The sequence below is a fragment of the Patiria miniata genome, unplaced genomic scaffold (assembly GCF_015706575.1).
Source record: "Patiria miniata isolate m_02_andy unplaced genomic scaffold, ASM1570657v1 HiC_scaffold_26, whole genome shotgun sequence".
NCBI classification, from domain to species: Eukaryota; Metazoa; Echinodermata; class Asteroidea; order Valvatida; family Asterinidae; genus Patiria; species Patiria miniata.
In genome coordinates this window covers 535,005-554,744 of record NW_024037065.1, presented here as the reverse complement: position 1 = coordinate 554,744, position 19,740 = coordinate 535,005, and the positions used below count along the sequence as shown (strand labels likewise).

General features: G+C 40.4%; 1 protein-coding gene across 1 annotated transcript; it reads right to left on the bottom strand.

Moving 5' to 3' along the window:
- Positions 1 to 11,151: 11,151 nt before the first annotated feature.
- On the bottom strand, positions 11,152 to 18,613 carry LOC119733671 (anti-sigma-I factor RsgI2-like). Its single transcript, XM_038207065.1, has 4 exons — positions 18,607 to 18,613; positions 16,121 to 16,315; positions 15,946 to 16,026; positions 11,152 to 11,597 (listed from the first exon to the last, which is right to left on the bottom strand). Exons 1-4 carry the CDS (start codon positions 18,611 to 18,613, stop codon positions 11,152 to 11,154), a joined length of 729 nt encoding a protein of 242 aa, XP_038062993.1.
- Positions 18,614 to 19,740: the final 1,127 nt, after the last annotated feature.

The window sequence follows — 19,740 nt, the reverse complement described above, 5'->3', positions numbered from 1 at the left end:
AATGTCCTCTGCCTTCCTCACTTTTGCCAAGCCTTTTTCATATGAGCCTTCAAAAATAAAACAACAAAAGAAATATAAATGCTATGCCAGCATCAATAGTTTGTCTATAAATATTTTGTAAAAGTTGCCTAGCAAAACACTTCCTGAATTATCAATTTTGGACACTAGGCTTAAGCCCCCACTACCCACAAGTGATATACCATTTTGAAACCATTTGCAATTTCATTCAAACTAACCACCTTTCTCTAGATCAAGGTATAAACATGCGTTTATGATCGATTCAGTGTGTAAATGCTCTTGAGTGATGAAACTGGGGGCTACACAACATTTGTAGAAGGATTTTAAGAGAGGAATTTGCAAACAGCTACATTTTGAATGTGGGGGCTAATTAAAACATGTGAAGCATAATGAACTGCATCTGCCCTGTTTAAAACTTACTAGTTTTGTACAAAACACGGCATGGAAACTTCTGATATCCATCTGTTGGTGGTTCACGTTTCTGCACTGCCTTGTCTACTCTCGTCTGTGACTTATAAGGCGGCCACATTACAGATGTCTCATTGTCCACCAACCAGCTCTCTGCTGCTAATGCAACCGACTGCTCTCCAACAAACTCGACCACTGCATAGATACTTGACATAATACAATCATCCTCAATTAGATTGAGGATATTTACACGTTTGCTTCTTCAGATATTTTGAACGCATCAATTTCTAAAAACCATGCTTTTCGAGATCAGATTAAAAAGTACAAATTTTAAGGAAAAGTTCATTGAAACTGTAAAAAAAGAATTTAGAAATTAACAGTGGTCAAAAAGTACTTTTGATGCATCTACTTACTGAAACTAATGTAACTTTGATGTGAAAATGTCAGTTGCAGAATTCAAAAGACCTGGTGATTTAATGCTACAACTAAGTGGGCCCTTCTGTAAGGGAATATTGCACACTTGCATCTAATATCTGCCATGGAGCATGAATGCAGTACACCATCTAGTCTTTTTACCTTGTGTATGCCAAGACAGCCCGATGGCAATGGGGTCATGAAGTAATTATCTACCACTTTGAAAAGTTCATAGATGACAGTTATCTGGCCATCCAACAAAATGTTGCGAACTATCCCAACGCCATCATCAACTTTAATGCAACTGTCCCTCCAAGTTAATGAGATGATACATGAGCTTAAGTGAAGCTCTTTGTACTGCTTAGTACTGTGGGGTTGGATAAACTGAGGTAAAGGACCCTCCGAGTGCTCTCTTTTTACACAAGGCTGCTTGTTTTTGTCACATGAATGTGCCAGTCTGTCTTCCGAAAGCCGACGCACAACCTGCACAAGAGGATATGATGGTTTCCTTACCAGTTTTTTTAGTTTCTGGAGAAAGTTTTCGAATGGAAAACTTGAAATATTGTCCAGAGTCCCAAACTGCTTAGCATCACTTGCTAAGTGAATGAGTCCATGAACGTTGTAAACAAACTGGCTCCTACCATAAATACTACCCATCTGTTCCACAAACAAGACAAGTAATTTTTGTGCATAGTCACTGTACAGCTGACAAAATCCTGGGTTCAGGAGGATATGCATTGAAACAGAAAGGAGCAGGAAGTGATAATAAACCTCCTTTGAAACCCTTCGTTTCAAAACTAGTTTCCCAGTGTACAATAGTATCTGTCGGAATTCAGTTGCTTTCCAGCAAGCGATTTCCTTCAAGGACCGTGGGCGTCTTGCAAACTCCCGTGGAACACTGTTTCTGAGATTCACTAGGTCATCAGATATCTCCTTCCTCCTTATCGCACTTAATCGGCACTGTAGGGGGCCTTTAATCAAGAGCAGTAACAATCGACGAGTGACACCCAAACACACCAGATGCATATAATCAACTGGGAATGCAGATACTAGACCTATACCTGTGTCATTTAATGGGCATGCTTCTAAGTGATGATACTCATCTGCCATTTTGAGGAATTCATCGTCAGTTCTCAAGTTTGCATCAACTTGTGGAAATAGCATTTTATTTTCCCATTCCCCTTCCACCCAACATTTATCACAACCATGATAACCACTGTGTGACTTCACTCTCTTGATGTATGCTCGGGCAGGTGTGTCACATATGACTGATGAAACATGAAGAGTGAAATGTTTTTCATCCATATCAAATCCTTCACTTTTTAGTCCGACAACTTCCTCAATAAAGTCATGCAAGTACTCTGAAACACTTTTTGGTTTGGTTTCTCCAACAAACAAAGCAATGATGAATGGCTCTTTGCAACCCATTAAACGACCTAAAACAGGCCAAAACTGTGTGTTAGAGCTTCTAAATAGAGGCAATCCATCAATGTTCACTTGCAAATATAGGGATGACTCATCGTACAACTCAACATGTGACTGAAGAATGTCCTTGATCCTATCTACGATTCCAAAATAATAATACTGGCCTCCAGCAATATCTTTTACAGCAAGAGATGTTTTTGTATTCAACAAAGTCCGTGGATCCTTGGGCATGGAAGGGAAATAAACCTTTAGTATTTCCTGTAGTGCACCAAGAGCTGACATAGGAATATTTGTTCGTATTGCCCAAATTTTGATATCAGCTATCAACTTTGCTTCCGATCTCATAGTCACACTTTCGTCTAAGTTAAACTCACTTCCAGTACTACTAGAATGCCCATGATGGTTATCATGGAATTGGTACATTTGCATATCTTCAGGAAGCAACATTAGGTGATCAAATGATTGGTTACTGTTTGTGTTGCAAGCAGGATCAAGGAAGGCATCTGTTGCACTTGCAGGCTCATCAACCATGTCAACATTGCTTAAGTTTGAGTGTTCTTCATCAGACGAACTTGCAGTAAGTGCTGTTACCGACTTATCAGGCACTAACGCCGAAAGGGATAGGCCTGGGTTGCCATTGTTTGAAAGTAGGCCTAGGCCCAAATGATCGCGACAATTGGGCCTAGGCCGCTTAGGAGTACTTTCAATTATGTCATTAATGTGTTCTGAAACTCTAGCTTTTAATTTCCTTCTCTTTGTCCAGTAAGACGATGCCCTGTACATTTTACCCCAAACAGTACTCAATAGACTACCGTTTAGTACACAGCCAAAATTATTAGCAAAGTCTAGCCACAGATCCAGCAAGCTAAACGTTATGGAAAATGCACACTGTGGGCCAGGTACCCTACGGTTGCTCGTACATGTACAATGTACTGAGCAACGTGATTGGGCTAAGAAAACAATCAGCCAAGCCTAGGTCTACATCTTCTACATATCGCATTTAAAACACGGTTTGTATGGCTTTAAGAAATTGATTGGAAAAGTTCTACACACCTCATCTCAACAAACTAGCATGCACTTTAGCAGTATCGTGGTCTTTGTTGAGCAAAGTTCGGTTGATCGGTTGCAGAGGGACTCCCTTGCTTGATTCTTGTACAGACGGCCGGGGAGAGAGCATGTGTGGGGACGTGTACTGCATACATGCACTAACAACGCGTTCACGATCACCGATGCGCGCTATATTGTATACAATACTGCGTATTTAATATGTACGAGTGTATACGAGTTATTTGGCCACTTGCCAGCTAGCTGCTGTAGACGCGCAAAATTTTCGCGGTGTTTTTAGTCCATTATTTTAAAGCACGGACAATTTATAAAATGCTTTGAATTTATGAAGTTTTCTTTATACTACATAAATGACATACAAAGGGATAATTATTTTAATACAATCCGAAGAAGCCGTTTACTGATTCAATTTCTTGATCTTTAGTAATGAGTTTGACATCCGTATACTGTATGTGCGTCATATACTTTCACATTAATGTGCGAAGCGCATTAATTGTATTGGGCCAACGGCGTGCCGATATGGAAATTGCCGTCATTTTCAGCAACATTGGGCCAACAATGGGCCAACGGTCAACTTTTTTGTTAAGTTTAAGAAAAGTTTCTGTTGTTGGGCCAACAATGGGCCAACATCACTCAGCCAACACCGATATTCAGCCAATTAATCAACCATTAACCAACGTTGGCCCAACATCGGCTTGCTATCTGGGTAGACGCCTCATGAATGCTCGCCCAGGGGACACCGCCCTTCACACAAAGTTAAGGGAGCCGACCAATGACTGAATCCCAACCAGGGTGATTTGCGCTTACTTAACACTGTATGAATTTGCGCAGATATGGCTTGTACTTTTTCCCGAGGTACCTTTACTTGCGCACGCAATGCATCTATTTCCAACCCAAAATACTTGAGGACTTGTACTGGCCCTTCTGTTTTCTCAGTTGCCAGTGGAACCCCCAATTCTTCGCAGCTTGAGGAAAAGGTAGTTAGCAAATGTGAACATGATGAGGCTGAGGGAGCCACAAACAAAAAATCATCTATGTAGTGGGCAATGAGTGGGCAACCCGTTACTTGTTTAACATGGAACTCCAAAAATGTACTAAACTTTTCAAACATTGAACATGAAATAGAACAGCCCATGGGCATACATTTGTCATAATAAAAAACACCGTTAAATGAAAAGCCCAAAAGCTCATAATCTTGTGGAGAAACAGGAAGCAAACGGAATGCAGATTTTATGTCTGCCTTAGCTAACCACGCACCTCGGCCCGCGTGAACCACGAGACCAACTGCAGCATCAAATGATGCATAATGCACCGCACATAGACTTTCATCAATAAAATCATTAATGGATTGACCCTCGGGAAAGGAAAGATGGTGTATGAGTCGAAAACTCCCCGGCTGACTTTTGGGAACCAATCCAAAAGGAGAACATTGCAAATTAGGTAGTGGGGGACTGGCAAATGGTCCCGTTATTCTGCCTAAACGAATCTCTTGATACAGCTTATCTCGCACTACATGCGGGCGTTGGGCAGCAGACGCCAAACAATCTGAATTACGGGGCATTCTTGGGCCACTATAACACAGGGAAAACCCATAAGTAAAACCATTACGTAAAATATCAGCCGCATTTGCATCTGGGTACCCGACCAACCAATTATTTAGAACTGATAGTTTAATTGGCGTGGGAATTGCGAAAAGAAGAAACCTTTCCGCCAGCGTTAAGGGTTGTTGGCGCACTGGCTACAGCACTGGCTTGCGGGCCGCCATATTGCCTGCTAGTCTGGGGACGCGGCATTGCATGTGTCTGAGTACGGTCAGGACGGGAACCAAGCCCTTTGGAAAGATTGGAATTGAACCAGCGCGTTTGTCCCCCAATTCGGCAAGCTGCGGCATTGTGGCCAGAGCGGTAGCACTTGCTGCATGTATGCGCAAATTTGCACATCATTAAACGGCAACCCTGAATGCTATTGAAGGCAAAACACACACCCACACGAGGTTTAGGCTTAGACGACTGAATGAGGCCTGCTGCCCGGGCTGCATTAGGGGATGTGACAGACACGGCAACAACTGTGAGCCACAGTTCCATATCTAGATTTCCCCATGAGCGGGAGGGGTCAGTCGCTTGCTTTAAGCGGAACTGCTCGTCATACAACTTCCAACCAAAGCCTGGGTACTGAGTGCAGGCCATGTGAACAATTTCTGTGTATTTCAGCAATTCTGCAGAGCGCCTTGGGTGTTTTGTGAGATAAATTGCCATGTATGTATGGAACGCGGACTGCCACATCTCAAAAGTATCTATTTTCTTTCGAGAACACCCTGCTTTTTTCAGCACCAATTGATCCCCGTCAACCGCGAAAGTAATATTATTGTTGTCAGACCTAGCAATATTAGCAATAGCTGCACTAGTAGGATCTGTATACAATATCGCAAGGTCAACATAAGCACTTTCCCAAATTTTTTCTTTGGTAGCCTGGGATACATGAACACCTAAGGGAATATCAATTCCAACTTGAGTAATTTGTTCTGGTATTTCACATGGCATGGTCAAACTAGTAGGCATAACATTACTACTACTACCCAAAATATCATCAACAGTGCCATACTCACCCCGACCCCCTAGAGGGGAGGGACTGGCAATGACCGGAATGGCCACAGGAGGGACTATGGACGTCACCACAGGCACAGCCACAGGGGGAGTTGGAGCTGGGTTCCCTGAGACATTGACAGGATCCCCGTTAGCTGTTGCCATCTGCACCGGTCGAGAAGCAGGCGGCTGGGAGGTCCTGGCTTTCTTGTTAGCTGGCGGTTGTGTGACAGCAGAGGCAACACCATCAGTCTGGCGGTCGATGAAACGGGCTGGCCGACCCACTGTGCGCTTGGGACGCGGCATGGCACAGTGATGGGGATGTGTTCGAAACTATCCAGTTGTCCGGGAGGCTTACCACAAAAAACAAATGTTTACTGAGTCTGCATCCGATAGTGTATCGTAGAAATTCAAGCAGAAATGGAGTCGGCCTAGGCCTATATGCTCTGTCTCCAAAACCGTCAAATAAAAAGTTGAAAACTTGTGAAAAATGTCCGACTCCTCCCACGATCGAATCACCAAGGATGAAAAGTTATGCACAGCACGAAGAAGCAAATATCTCCAAAAACAAATTGAAGTGTTGACCACACAATAGGGCTTATCCAAAAAAGAGTAGGCCTAAATCCAGAGGATATCCAAATGGAAGTGTTGACCACACAATATATATCCAAAAGTGAGTAAATCCAGAAGAAAGTATATCCAAATGGAAGTGTTGACCATACAATTTATATCCAAAAGCAGTGGAAATCCAACACACAAATTTTTATTTCCAAATCACTGTTGTAAAAACAATTTACATGTACATGTATTCAGCTCAAGAAACTGTGACAAAGTGAGGCTATACACCTTCAAACCCACAATCTTCCTAGAGTCCCCAGATACAGCCAACTCTTTCATTGGTTAAAAGTTTTGCCTACCTCTCCTGTGATTGGAGAGCACCTCCTAAAACTTTGCATCTAATTTGCATAACACTGCACTCCCTAATATGGTGTTGACCTAGATGTTCTAGAAGTGTCCAGGCTATATATTTTTAGCTATCATGTAGGCCAACTGTATAGACTTGAATTCCCTGTGTGCAGCCTCCAAAAACAGACTGGTAATCTAACAAGTACAATGCAACTGAGTATAAATAATTTTATCTTTAGTGTATGTAGCAGTTCGCGCCGTGCAACAGTTTAGGACGAGGCTATACATGTACTGTACATGTACGTGTGCATCTATCATCATGCATGCATGGTGCATCGATCTCCGTCCGCACGCGCACTGCCTGTAGCGCGATCTTCTGCATGTTCGTTGTGTCATGGAGAGGATCTAGGAAGGTGCAAAACCGTTGTGCACTCCAAAGTTCCACGCGCGCTATCGTCATACAATTGAGGAGAAACGTTCAGAAATGTTTTCAAAACGTATTTAAAATTCATTTCTATAGATTTTAATTATATTTCTTCCCTTCAAAAAAAAAAAAATATGCAGGGTCGGCCGCATTTTTAGGGTCGGTCGGGTTACGCCAACATAACACTTTTTTTTGTGAGGCCTAAGCATGTGTCACTACTCTTCGGTCATTGATTGTTCAACGCTATCCAACGCTAGAAGAGGGGTTGAACCTGCACGATTAACAATGTCTGAATGGCAGGATGGTGTATCTCAAGCATGGATAGATCCTCAGCTCATCGAGACAGTCAGCAATCCTATGGAAAAGGCTCTGCTGCAGTCATTCAAGTTGATTTACCAAAAAGGCAAAGGGAGTCGGAAGCTTGTCCCAGTCCTCTTGACACTCTGAAACCAATTCAGGTTATTGTAGAGATGAGGAAAGATGCATGGGTTTCTCCAGACAACGTATTTCTGTTCGCCTACACCCAGAAATCGACAAATCATGTCAACGGATGGTCGGCAATTAAGTATGTCACCAAGGCTATGGGAAATCAGCTATCCAATCCTTCCAAACTAACCGCTACTAAATACAGACGCAGGGCGTCAACTCTGTATGCTTTACTTGATGTAGCTGAAGGGGATAAGCATCTCTTCTACAAGCACATGTGTAGCTGTTCAAAAGAACTTTCCGTCAGGGGTTGAGGTATCTGCCTAATGTTGTGATCTCAATGACGGCAAGGGGACACTTGTATGCATAAACAGTCTGTGACGTATGACCGACGTGTTTTTGGACGTGCGTGCAGCAGCAGGGCCGAACGGTATACGTCACAGACTGTTTATGCATATTCATGATTTTGCGCGGGCGCGCCTGCTAATTGCATACATTACAGCGCGGCCGCCATTTTGAAATCGCATGGGGGATCGCATGGGGGACGATATTTGTGGAATCTGATGACTGAAATTCGTCTTGTGGCCAGATGGATGAAAATATTGAGACCAAAGAACGTTTTTTTCGAAAAGGTATGAGTTGCTCTACGACTACAAACCTTAACTTTGGAAATTTGTGTCCTGGATGAAAAGATAATCGCGATCGAAAGATGTAGCAAAATCGCTACATCGGCGGCCAACAAAATCCAGTCTCTGTGGAAGCATCGGGCGTCTGGCCGTACTACAAAGCTTGCGATAGTACTGTACGGCCAGACGCAGTCGGGCTATGTCAACACATGTCCTTTTCATCACAAACATTTTACAGGAGAGAGGGAAAACTGAATAGGATTTATAGTGGCATTTTGAGTGAAACTTGGTTCCAAGTCCTCTTTGTCTCATTGTCAAAAAAAATGAGCGTTTAGCCGTCCATGACCATTTGAATGAATAACGCATCATTGGAAAGAGGGAATCTGTGGCTTTAAGTTGCTGCTAGGTATTTGGTGTTAAATTAGCCCAGTCTCAACAAAAGTCAAAAGAAATGTTGTTGTTCTTTTATACACACTGTATATACATGTTTGCAAACCTTCACCAACTAGCCCAGCACTTACTAATAGTAAGTTCCATGGCCCAGCTGTTGAGTCATCCTTCAGCATAATGAAGGATGTCTTGAACAAGAAGAAGTCAAGCTTACAAGTCGGCAGCTTCTCCGCAATCCAGACTGTCAAGTACGAGCTTATGTCAAACGACAAGACAGCCTTGCAGTATTTTGACAGGGCAGACCCATCCTACACTCCTGTAAATACCACCTTGTGCAAAAATATGCGGACTGCATACCGCACGTATACAGATAACAAAGATAGTGCAAGGAAGAAAGAAGAAGAAAAGAAAAACAAGATGGGTTTCGAGAAACCGGTCAAGACAGTCACAGTGTCATCAAAAACCCAAACTAAACTTGAACAATTCAAAAGGGCACAAGAGGATCTTGAAGAACACCGTGTAAAAAAAACAGAAAAGGGCCTTATAAGGTAAGGAGAGTCCCTTGTGAGGTTTGCAACGGCCAGACAGCATGAAAGAGTTACATGTAGATTTAAAGGAAGTTTATTTTTTGCGAGGCGGGGCTTTGGCAGACTCGCACTCCAAACCTCAATTTCAACACAGTTTTCATATACAAGTTGGCCATTGAGGCAGTTTCATGCCAATAAATGAAAAGTTAATTTAAAACATGCATAAATTGTAAAACATTTTTGACCAATAGTTGGCCCAGGAGGCTGTAAAATGCACCACAAAGCATCTACATTTCAAAAAAATTTCGGGGCCCTTGGGCGGGCCCCGGACCCCACGCCGTAAGGGCTTCGCGCTCGCAGGTTCGGTTATTTACAGGTTCAGCTATTTCCAGCTATTTTTTTTAACTCCACTCACACCCCTGTACTATGTATGAGATCTTCTCTTTCCTCTTTGGATTCAACTTCCAGACACAATATCACCAATTAATGATTTTGAGGCAGACTTGAAGGCATGTCTTGGATTTGCCATTTTCCTTATTTCATTGTTTTTCATGCAGGCCATTGTGAATAGAAAAAAAACAGACCAGTGTGAATACATGTAGAAAAAAACCAGTAGAATCGATGCACAGGTCTCTTATGGTTTGGAATTGTCCTTTATTTAATTACTGTAGCATGACGGGTTTGTCATATGGTGCTACAACAATCTTTACCTCATGCTTGATTTACCTCTTTAAGTTTTTCTCAAAGTGGATTCTTTTTGTACATCTTCACTGATGGTATGTTTGATAAGAACCGGTTGATCTGCTTCGAATTGGGATGAAATACAAATTCAATGGACAATTTTGTTTGGGGTAGGGTTAGGGTCAGCCCTAAACCAACATCGTACCTTCAATTCTGCATCCCCGTACACAAAAGTTGCATAGAATTCTATAAGAAAGAATTCTATAGAAATTCTATTAAGCATTCTATAGAATTTTGTCTATAAAAATTTTATAGAGTTTCTTTAGAAGTCTTCTATAAGGTTTTATAGAGATTTTATAAATTCTATTGAAAAATGGGCCATAATTCTATACACCGGTTTATAGAATTCTATCGAAATTAGGCCTTTTCTATAGAGCAGTGAATAAAATTGTATAAAAATAAGGCTAGTTTTATATAGAATATTGTATAGAAATATATAGAAAATTTTGAACTTTTTCTATGAACTATTTTATAGAACTCAATCGAACTTATAGAGATTTTCTCTTATTTTTATAAAAACATTTTATATACAAAATTGATAATTTTGTTGCAATTCTTAACCCTTTGTGTTCACTGTTTGTGTTGTAAGTGATTTGGAGCCACGGTGAGGATGTTTTCCTTGACAATGCTCTAGAAACATATTCCAGTGCCATATGTTTTTCTAAATGTGCACATAAAGTACACAGAGCTGCCTTGGCACTTCCTGCAAAACCCAGCCTGCCCGTTGAAGAACTTAGCCAATCCAGTGCGGACCTCGGCCCATCCGGGGGAAGACTCCAGTTAAACCAGTGAAATTTCACAAAACTCAGTTGTTATTCTATTTTTGTGTGCGTTTTTTCGGGAGAGTTCTTCTCTTTTTTTCCAATTCAGTTCACACAGAATAACATATTTGTTCTGCACTTGAGACATTTTATAGTTCAATCCACCTCATGCAGCTTTTAGACATGCTATTTCAAGATATGGCAAATTTATGATGACGTTCATCGCGGTAATGTGACATGCATGTTAAACGGATTTCTTTTTCGTTGGATGGAGATAAGGGTTCAATAAGGAATGATGGAGTTTTGCTGCAAAATAGGGGTAGATGCAGAGTGGGTGTTGGATGAAGGAAGGGATTGGATGCAGGATTGGGTTAGCATGCAGAGTTGCATCAGGATGTTAGATTGGGATAGGATGCAGGATTGGGTTAGGATGGAGGATTAGGGAAAGGATGTTGGTTTGGGGTTGGATGCAAGATTGAGGTTGGATGCAGGATTAGGGGTAGATGTTGGTATGGGGGTACGATGTTGGTTTGGGGCTGGATGCATGATTGGGGTAGGATGCAGGATTGAGTTAGGATGCAGGTTTGGGGGTAAAGATGCAGGATTAGGGTAGGATGCAGGAATGGGGTAGGATGCAGGAATGGGGGTAGGATGCAGGATTGGGGGTAGGATGCAGGATTGGGGTAGGATGAAGGATTGCGGTAGGATGCAGGATTTGGGGTAGGATGCAGGATTGGGGAATAGGATGCAGGATTGCATGGGTGCTGGATGCAGGATTGGGGGCTGGATGCAAGATTGGGGGTAGGATGCAGGATTGGGGTAGGATGAAGGATTGCGGTAGGATGCAGGATTTGGGGTAGGATGCAGGATTGGGGAATAGGATGCTGGATTGGGATAGGATGCAGGATTGGGGTAGGATGCAGGTTTGGGGGTAGGATGCAGGATTGGGGTGGGATGCAGGATTGGGTTAGAATGATGGATGGAATGGGGGTAGGATGCAGGATTGAGGGTAGAATGCAGGATTGGGGGTAGGATGCAGGATTAGGGAATAGGATGCAGGATTGGGGGGTAGGATGCAGGATTGGGGGCTGGATGCAGGATTGGGGGTAGGATGCAGGATTGGGGTAGGATGCAGGATTGGGGGGTCGGATGCAGGATCGGGGGCTGGATGCAGGATTGGGGGTAGGATGCAGGATTGGGGTAGGATGCAGGATTTGGGGTAGGATGCAGGATTAGGGAATAGGATGCTTGTTGTTGGGGGGTAGGATGCAGGATTGGGGTTAGGATGCAGGATTGGGGTTAGGATGCAGGATTAGGGGTAGGATGCAGGATTGGGGGTAGGGTTAGGGTCAGCCCTAAACCAACATCTTACCTTCAATTCTGCATCCCCGTACACAAAAATTGTATAGAATTCTATAAGAAAGAATTCTATAGAAATTCTATAAAACATTCTATAGAATTTTGTCTATACAAATTTTATAGAGTTTCTTTAGAAGTCTTCTATAAGGTTTTATAGAGATTTTATAAATTCTATTGAAAAATGGGCCATAATTCTATACACCGGTTTATAGAATTCTATCGAAATTGGGCCCTTCTATAGAGCAGTGAATAAAATTGTATAGAAATAAGGCTAGTTTTATATAGAATATTGTATGGAAATATATAGAAAATTTTGAACTTTTTCTATGAACTATTTTATAGAACTCAATCGAACTTATAGAGATTTTCTCTTATTTTTATAAAAACATTTTATATAACTCTATAGAAAATTTGGAACTTTTTATGTGAACTATTTTATAAAACTCTATAAAATTTTATAAAGATTTTCTCGTATTTCTATAAAAACATTTTATAGAACTCTAAAGAATTTTATAAAGATTTTCTTTAATTTCTATAAAACATTTTATATAAATCTAAAGAAAATTTAGAATCTTTGCTATGAACCATTTTATAGAACTCTATAAAATTTTATAAAAGTTTGCTCAAATTTCTATAAAAACATTTTATAGAACTATGGAAATGTGTAGCTAGTTTTGCAACATTGTATAGAACTCTATAAAATTGTATAGAAATTTGAACCTTTTCTATAAGCTGCACAATAAAATTCTTTAGAAATATGATTTTCTATAGAACATTTAATACAATTTTTACAGAAATTTCGACATTTCTTTGGAGAAATGATTGAAAATTTAGTTCTGTTAACTTCAAAATGTGACATTGGTGTTACTCTTTACCAAATAAAATCACGAAAAACAAATATGACATTTATACACAACTATAGATGGACAGACGTATTTTTTTCTTTTTTTTTCTTCTGAATTTACATATTTGTGCATGCAAAGGGTGGGCAGATATCTTTCCTGGGCAGTATAACAATCAAAAGCACCAAAAATGCATACAGTCTGTACACAGTTAATGTGATGAAGAAAAAAATGGGGAGTGTATTACAATCAAAAGCACCTAAAATTTACAAAGTCTGTACACAGTTAATGTCATGAAAAAAAATATTCACTTATGAAATACACAGAGGTTCATGCTGCCTGATTATGAATAATACTAAGAGATAACTTAAATATTTACACGGATAATAACGTTCCAGTGTTAAACAATGGCAGATAAATAAACATAAGTTTTTTTAAATGTTGTACAAGTGAAAATGTTTTCAACTTGTAAATGTCTTCTAATAAAACATATATAAATTCAGGTGAAAAACCCCACAAAATTTCATCATGGGAAAGATATTGCAATTAAGAAAGAATTAGATTTGTGGTTAGAACGATCCAGGCCAAGTTTGTAAAACCGGTGACTGCTCTATGTTCCGACACCCCTATGTTCCGACAACCCAGATTGGGTTACACCCGGTTAGGGTTAGGAATAGGAATAGGAATATGTGCAGTCGGAACACAGGGGTGTCGGAACATAGAGGTGTAACCGTAAAGCCACATTATTATCTGTTGAAAGACAATGATACAATGTACGTTGTAAACAAAGACACTTACCAAAAAAATGTGAGACATCAAAAATTGGAAGGTTAGATTTCTGTAAATCTCACATCATAACACATGTAGAAGTTGACTGAAAAACAACCCCACAGTTTTATTTGAATTGTTTTCCTGAGAAGGATACTGTAAATTTGGCAAGAAAGACACATGCATGAAAGACTTGTGGTTGCTACAATCCATACCTTTATTCAGTTTGTAAAGCCATGCATACAGCTTTATTGAAAGGCAATGGTATTCAGACAGTTTGAAAACTACAATTGGAAATTTCAACAAAAGCACCAATCATAATTTCCAACAGTCATTCTATCCAGCTAGATACCCAGTACATTTCGAAACTACGTATGTTCAGGCATAAATTATATGACATCTTCACTGCATTATTTTCATGTTAAACAATATTGAAGGCAATTTTATTGGCACCAAATATGTAAGAGTCACATAATTTCACCTCGTTTTAATATTTGTAAACATTTAAAAAAACTATACCTACAAATTAAATTTCCCAAATAAATTTGGAATAAAGCTTATGTTCATGGCTATTTGGATCAAAGGCATTCATTATTATATATTTTTCTTTTTGTAAGTAGGTGCCCGCCTTTAGAAATCAACTTGAGTGATTATAACAGCATTGTCAATAGCGGCATGACTGACTTATTTTGTGCTATAAATTGTCACAAAGGAGGTCTTAATTTCATGGAATTGTATAATTTCATTTACCGTTTTCTTTTCCAAATTCATTTGGCAGCAACAATGATAAAGATACTGTGTAGAGGTACAGTTTTGGATGACAAAACTTACACACGTACACGTAGTTAACTAAATTTAAAGGAATGGGCAAATAAGTCAAATTACAGCAAAGTGAACACGGGGGCAAAACAGATGAACGTTGTTTCAGTCTTGTTTGTTCATTTCTTTTACCTTGTTTGCCAGTGACTGCCTTAAAATAGATGATCGAGGCACTTGGAAATCTCTTCACCGTAAAGTATGTTAACCCTTACTCTATGAGGGTAGTTTACTGCATGTCAGTTGGTTATGCCAATGCCCTCCAGCTGCAGTTTATTGGCAGATAGTTTTATTTAACAGTGAAGGCTCCAATTGGCAGGAGTTGGAGGCCCTGGAGGGTGCCTGATACTGACCAGCTGGGGGCACTCACTTTGTTATCAGAGTTCTCTGTGGCATGTATTGGAGTGCCTGTCCAGTTACCCTTGAAATGACATGGCAGATATTGGAGGGCCATGCAAAAAACATAGGAGATATTCTTGAGGCACATGCGTTGGAGGGTCTAGTAGGGTAAGGGTTAAAGAAACCACAAAAACAAACCTACTTATGGATTAAGTTGTAGTGATGTAAAAGGTTGTCCTTTTTTGACATGCGAGTTTTACTGTTTTATGTTTCTTGTTTCACCCACTCTTTTGGGGGCTGATTGAAACATCCCCACCATTTCTTTTTCGAGTCTTTTCATTTCATTTTCTTTTTCCTTTCTTATTCTTCGGAGATACTAGATAAGATAATAATTTTGACTGTTACTTTAACACTGGGTATTCCTATGATGCCCCACGCCAGGAATTCAAAGTGGTCTTATATGGCTACATGTACATGTTAAATTTATGTTACTATATCATTATTGTTTCAAGCGTGACTGAAAAAGAAAGGTAACAATACCTATGATTGCACCAACTCTTGCAGGATCCAGTGCCTGTGTTTCCATGGACGATGCCAAATGGGCATTTGACATTTTTGCCGGTCAGGCTACGGCTTAGGCGAGCCATCAGATAACAGACCGTTCGGGTACCGGGTCCGGTATGCTAATTTCTTTCACCCCAATCGGTACGAAGCCAGAAGCCACCCGGTCACTGAAGCGTGACGCCCCAATCGGTCCAAACTGGTGACTCGGGGTTTCACAATAGGCAACATAAATTGAAGTCTGGCCATTGTTGGAGGATTATTCGGCCCGCTCGGATTACCAGCGGCAACTTCTATGAAGTTCATCACAGCCATTGTTGCCTACTGGAGGATTAGCGCGTCGCAAATTGGTTCCTTTGTGATGAGCCAGAGCCATGGTGCAGAAGCCTGGTGGAGTTAATCCAGGCCGATCGGTTCCATGCAAGGTCCCAATCCCTTCAACATACTGGGCGGGCTCAACCCCGAACGGTCTGGGGAGGGATTCTAATTTGAGGGCTCGCCTTACAACTTCTTCTTTCTTGAATAAGGTAACAAAAAGATTCCTTGCCAACTTGGTGGCGCTGTCGCTGGCCTGGGTGATTGCCAGCAGCTTGACCTTCTCCAGTACAATTCCATTGCCGCTGTTCACCTGGATAGAGAAAACACACAAAACAGAACTCAGAACAATATTATGCTACATTATAGCAACTTTATGAGGTGAATCGTATGTAAAGTGTACGTACCTTGGCAGGGGTCTTGACCTCGGATGTGCCTAGCGCCTATACTTGAGCAGCAGGCACCTGTGCTGCAGGATTCTGAGGTGCTGCAGGATTCTGAGGTGCTGCATGATTCTGAGGTGCTGCTGGGAGGGGATCCTCTGACTGAACCGAAGGTACAGATCTTAATGCATTTGCTAGATCCTTCAGCTAAGTAAAGGTCTGCAACATAATGAAGGGGGAAAAAAATACTTGAACTTTGACCAACAAAAATATACAATGTCACTTTGTGTACGTCTTTTGCAAAAGAACATTTCATTTAATGTTGGGAAATTTGTAGCTAAACAAGAATATCCGAGGATACTATTGTAAACAAAAAAAGTAGGTATATATGGAGGGTACCAGACTTTGCCATAGGAATGGGGGGCAGGTACCAGACTTTACCCCTCCCCAACGATTCCCCGCCCCCTCCCGTCTCCGCCCCCTCCCCTCCCAATGATCCCCCTCCCAATATCTCAGTCTCAGCCCCAGGCCAAAACCGGGGCCCATTATCTCTCGTCTTGAAGATCTGTCTCTCACCAGCCGGTGAGTCTGATTGCTTATAAATCAAAAAGTCTGACCTCTTAAAAAAATTTAAAACAATTATATTGATATAATTATATAAATGATGAATATGATCAGGCCAATCGTTAAGGGATTTTCTAGAGGGAATAAAGCGACGTTGCGCGATTACGTCTAGCGATATAATATACCGTACAATCAAAATGTTGCTCTTACGCGTAAAGTCTACATCAACGGGATAAAAAACTACGAAGCTCAATTTAAAAACTTGAGGAAAAAGAAGCTACATGAGCTCAAACACATTGCAGACGATAACGATCTAGAAAATAACCCGTCGGGTTATAAAGGTCGATTTTTGAAAAAAGATTTACTCTCGGCGATTTAAAACTCTAGGCAACCCGATGATTTTCAAGAGGCTGAGTTTAGAGCGACGAGGAGATTTAGAAACAACTTTAGAAACTGGGAACTGATTCCTAGACTTTTTAACGACGATTTAGTCAAGTGTTTTGATACGCAAAAAGATCAAATTGTAAATAAAATCAAGTCAGAATTGAGAGATCTGAGAGGTTTAAAAATGGAGCTCACAATCAAAATAAAATACGAAAAAAACAAACCGGATGGTACGATCGAAACGATCGAAGCTACACATTTTACCGATCAGAGAGTTGTTTTAAATCAAAGTCAAATAAAACAGGTTTTAAAAGAAGACATCGACCAGCTATTTAAAAAGGATGAAAGGTATACGAATCAAGGATCGGGTTGGGTTTTAAAAAAGATAATGGCGTTGTATATCAACATCAACAGGTTTAACCCCGTGAGGGGTAGTTCTTATATTGACCTACCAAAATGTATCAAACCGAAAACGGCGATGATTAACATTAAAAACAAAGACGACGAGTGTTTGAGATGGTGTTTGAGAGCTGCTCTTGGGTTGTATACGGATAAAGTAATAAACATAAAAAAAAAACGATCTTAAATATAAAATTCATAAAGAAGAACCTGTTGTATGCACCAAAGATGACGGACTCAAATTTAAAGGCGTAGACTTTCCAACACCGATCGACCAGATACCAAAGATAGAAAGACAAAATGATTAAACGATAAACGTATACGGTTATGAGGGGGAAATATATCCGTTATACGTGTCTAAAAACTACAAAGCAGAGTCACGACCTATCGATCTGTTTATGTTTTCTGAGGGCGACAAGCATCACTACTGCTGGATAAATAATTTTTCGAGATTGATTTACAACGTTACAAAAGATAAAAGTAAGAAATATTTTTGTCGAAGGTGCCTGTGTCATTATAGAACGCAAGTAAAATTAGATAGACACATGACCGATTGTAATGGTATAGATACACATCCGTCAAAGATTGTATTTCCTACCTCTAAGTGAAAATTTGTAAATAACGAGTGGATGGTCGACGAAAACGATGTGCCAATATTAGAATTTAAAAACTACAGGTTTAAACAAAAAGAACCGTTTGTAGTTTACGCCGACTTTGAATCGATATTAGAAAAAAACTCGGACGATAAAAAAGGACAACACGCAAAAGACAAACATTCACAAAGCTAGCGGTTACTCGTTGGTAGTAGTTAGATGCGACGGCACCAATGCGTATCAAGAGACTTATAGAGGAAAAGATGCCGCATCAAAGTTTGTAAATAAAATGTTCAAAATACAAAGCGACATAAATTGCAAATTAAAAAAAAACCCAACCCATTAAATTTAACGAGCGAGCTAAAAAACATCATGATAAAACAAACACGTGTTGGATTTGCGAGAAACCAATTTATCCCAATTACTCGAGCAAATGCCTCGAATGCAAAAAGAAAATCAACTTATTTAGAAAGGTGAGAGATCACTGTCACGTCACGGGTAGATATAGAGGTGCCGCGCACGCCTACTGCAATCTTAAATTACAAGTTAAACCAGGGTTTAACCCCATACCGGTCATCTTTCACAATCTGCAAAATTACGACGCTCACTTGATCATGCAGAGTATTTCAGAGTAAGATGACGAAAAGGAATTACAAGTTATCGCTAGAAATTCGGAAAAGTATATTTCGTTTTCGATCGGAAATATGCGATTTATAGACTCGTTTAATTTTACGGCGTCTTCGTTGGATAGATTATCTAAAACTTGTCCAAGAGAGTCGTTTAAACTACTCAGAGAACATTTTAATTGTCAAAACATCGACTCGTTGTTACAAAAAGGAGTTTATCCATAATTTATGAATACATGGACTCGTTTGACAGATTTCAAGAGACCAGCCTACCCCCCCATCGAACAATTTTACAGCAGCCTTAAATACAAAAATATATCGCGAGAGGACTACGACAGAGCTAAACTGACGTTGAACGAGTTTAAAGTTAAAAACATGGGGGAATATCACAATTTGTACGTCACTACTGATACGTTATTACTGGCTTGCGTATTTGAAAACTTTAGGCAAACGTGTATTACAAACTACGCGTTAGATCCGGCTAATTACTACACAGCACCAGGATTGTCGTGGGATGCCTCATTAAAACACTCGGAAGTTAAACTCGAACTGTTGCAAGACGTAGACAAACATTTATTTTTTGAAAAGGCAAAAAGAGGTGGTATCTCGAGCGTGGGTGGTATGAGATACCACAAAGCCAACAACAAATACCTACCCGACCATAAACCAAACAAGCCGTCAATACCTGCCGTACAAAGACTTTAAATGGGCGTCTGCAAAAACGTTTACCGAGTCCAAGATATTATTCTTCAGGAAAACGTCAAACACCGGTTACTGCTTTGAAATAGACCTCGATTACCCGGACAATCTCCACGACCTGCACAACGATTACTCCCTAGCGCCAGAAAACATCGTCACACCAAAAGAATGGATGTCTGATTATCAAAACGAGTTATTGGAAACCTAACCTTGTAGCAAAGTGCAAAAATTAACGTGTACCCTTAATCCTAAACAAAATATGTTTTGCACTACGTCACGTTACAGATGTATCTCAAACTCGGCTTGAAACTTAAAAAGGTGCATCGAGTGTTGCAAATTAACAAGCGCCTTGGATAGCATCTTACATAGACAAAAACAC

Bases quoted from the DNA above. Each gene is read 5' to 3' on its own strand.
- LOC119733671 (XM_038207065.1), bottom strand. The intron at 16,027-16,120 runs GTACGTACACTT...TTCTCTATCCAG, and splicing joins AGGTCAAGACCCCTGCCAAG to GTGAACAGCGGCAATGGAAT. The intron at 11,598-15,945 runs GCAAGGAATCTT...ATCCCAATCCAG, and splicing joins GCGACAGCGCCACCAAGTTG to CATCCTATTCCCCAATCCTG.